Here is a 2,246-nt window from a genome sequence, read left to right on the forward strand (position 1 = left end):
ACAAGTATGGTTTATCTTCGAATTTATGTTTTTTTTTTTGGTTTTTTTTAGTTTAAAGTTTAGGGTTTTAGGGTTTAATAAAATCAGAAGAGCAGAGAAAGTAGTGATTAGATTGTAAACATCTAGTAGTCTAGTGTTTATCTAGTACTTTGCATTGACCTTTGGCATGGCTTCAAATTGAATAGTTAATTTTATGCATTCGGATGCATAAATTCTATGTTATTAGTCATTATATAAGCGTTGTTGCATAAACTTATCATTGTAGAAAAATGCCCAACTCTGCTATCAGAAAATGTGCTCGTGTGCAGTTGATTAAGAATGGAAAAAAGATTGCTGCTTTCGTGCCCAATGATGGTTGTTTGAACTTCATTGAGGAAAATGTAAGTCCGTTCTATTAATGTCTGCAAGCATATATGCACTTACTGTTTCATAAATTGCTTGGTTGTGAATTTGCTGGTATTTTGTGCCTTTCAACACAAACTTAGTGATACACTAGCAGTTTGTTAACTGTCATTTGTTAACCGTGTTAGAAATAATGTTGTTTGTTAAAGTTTAAACAACTCCAATTATTTGTTAACCTTTGTAGAAACTCTTAAAGTCTAAACAACTCCAGTTATTTGTTAACCATTGTAGAAATAATGTCAATTCTGTTGTGGATTTTTTGGAGAAATACTGGCATCTGATTACTGAAGGTTTAACATTAGTAACAATGCTTTTCTTATACTCATATCATAAACTCTTGATAACAGTTTATCCAGAAACATATAAAACATGATAGTGCGCACTCTTTCTGTGCTGGTTTATCTGATTCTTCTGTCAGTACTCCTGCACCCACTCCTGTTCAGTACATGTGCAGCTTTATTTTTGTGGTTTAAGACTATCATAACAGTATTGCGGTGGATAGTATATAGCTTGAGCAATTAAGATCAGTCATACACATTTGGTTTTTTATCCTTTCATAAGCAAATCATCTGGAAAAAGCTGTTCTAAGATAATGCTAATTCATACTTCTTATCAAAGAACGATAAACTGTTCCCTTTTACTAAAGAAGTTACCTGATTGGTAAAAGAAGTCAAGGTCTTCTGTTATATGTATGTAGTTTAATGTTGTGTTTGGGTGTAGATTCATGCTGAAATTGTGGATCATGCAGAAGTTTGTGGAATTTTGTCTAATATTTGTTACCTGATTATATTGTATTTGACTTTGAAATTGATATTATCTAGCTCTGTTTTTCCTTCCATACTAAGAAAATGTGGTTTGTGCAGGATGAGGTGTTGATTGCTGGATTTGGTCGTAAAGGACATGCTGTGGGAGATATTCCTGGAGTCCGATTTAAGGTTGTCAAGGTTGCTGGTGTCTCTCTTCTAGCTCTGTTCAAGGAAAAGAAGGAAAAACCCAGGTCCTAGGTTAAGGTTGTTGGTTTTGTCTTAAATTTTGCCTACTCAAATGAAACTTGTACCGTCTTGAAATGAATACTGAGCATCCTTAAAAAGAGACACCCTCCCTACTTTGTTTTGTGCTCTATCCGTGTCTATTCAAGATGATTTTCTATACTCTTAGTTATTTGCTTATATTTTCAATTGGTTTATTTACTTCTCTTAACGATGTCATGAAAATTTCCGGAATTTATGTTAACAAGATCAGCTTTTTAATGATCTTGCATTTATAAAAAAAAAAGGTCTTTGGATCTCCTAAAAACTGCTTTAAAACACAAAAATTAACCATTCATTCATTCTCAAAGATGATGCTTAACTAGGCATTTGTATTCAGGTATGCTTCATGGAGTGTTATGAAAGCAACTGCACTTATATTATTAATATATATTAGCTCACTTGATTGAATTTTTTGGTGAACATTTCTTGCAGAATATTCCTCAGAAGTTCATGGAGTGTTTCAAGGAGAAACTCTCCCCGTGGTGTACACTTATAGCGCCAAGTAAACACAAATGGAAAATCAGACTCTCGAGTACATATGATGAAAGGCCATTTGTGTTTACAGATGGATGGAAACAGTTTGTTCGTGACAATGGAGTGGAAACAAAAGTACTTCATATCGAATAGGCGGGATCTTAAACCTGGAGAAAAGAAAAGGGCTTCCAAGATGGCAGAGTGTTATAGGCGCAGCATGAAGGATAATAAGAGAGTGTTTCCTGTGTTTCAGATAGCCAAAAGTACTTCATATCGAATTTATGTTTTTTTTTTTGGTATTTTTGGTGTTTGAGAATTGGGACTTTATACTTTTATAGA

The 2,246-nt window shown here is 33.7% G+C and overlaps 1 protein-coding gene across 1 annotated transcript; it reads left to right on the top strand.

The window, feature by feature from the left end:
* Positions 1-269: 269 nt before the first annotated feature.
* Positions 270-1,674, top strand: LOC110740142 (40S ribosomal protein S23-2). Its single transcript, XM_021920637.1, has 2 exons — positions 270-380; positions 1,266-1,674. Exons 1-2 carry the CDS (start codon positions 270-272, stop codon positions 1,404-1,406), a joined length of 252 nt encoding a protein of 83 aa, XP_021776329.1. The 3' UTR covers positions 1,407-1,674.
* Positions 1,675-2,246: the final 572 nt, after the last annotated feature.

This window comes from Chenopodium quinoa, unplaced genomic scaffold, assembly GCF_001683475.1.
Source record: "Chenopodium quinoa cultivar QQ74 unplaced genomic scaffold, ASM168347v1, whole genome shotgun sequence".
NCBI lineage: Eukaryota > Viridiplantae > Streptophyta > Magnoliopsida > Caryophyllales > Amaranthaceae > Chenopodium > Chenopodium quinoa.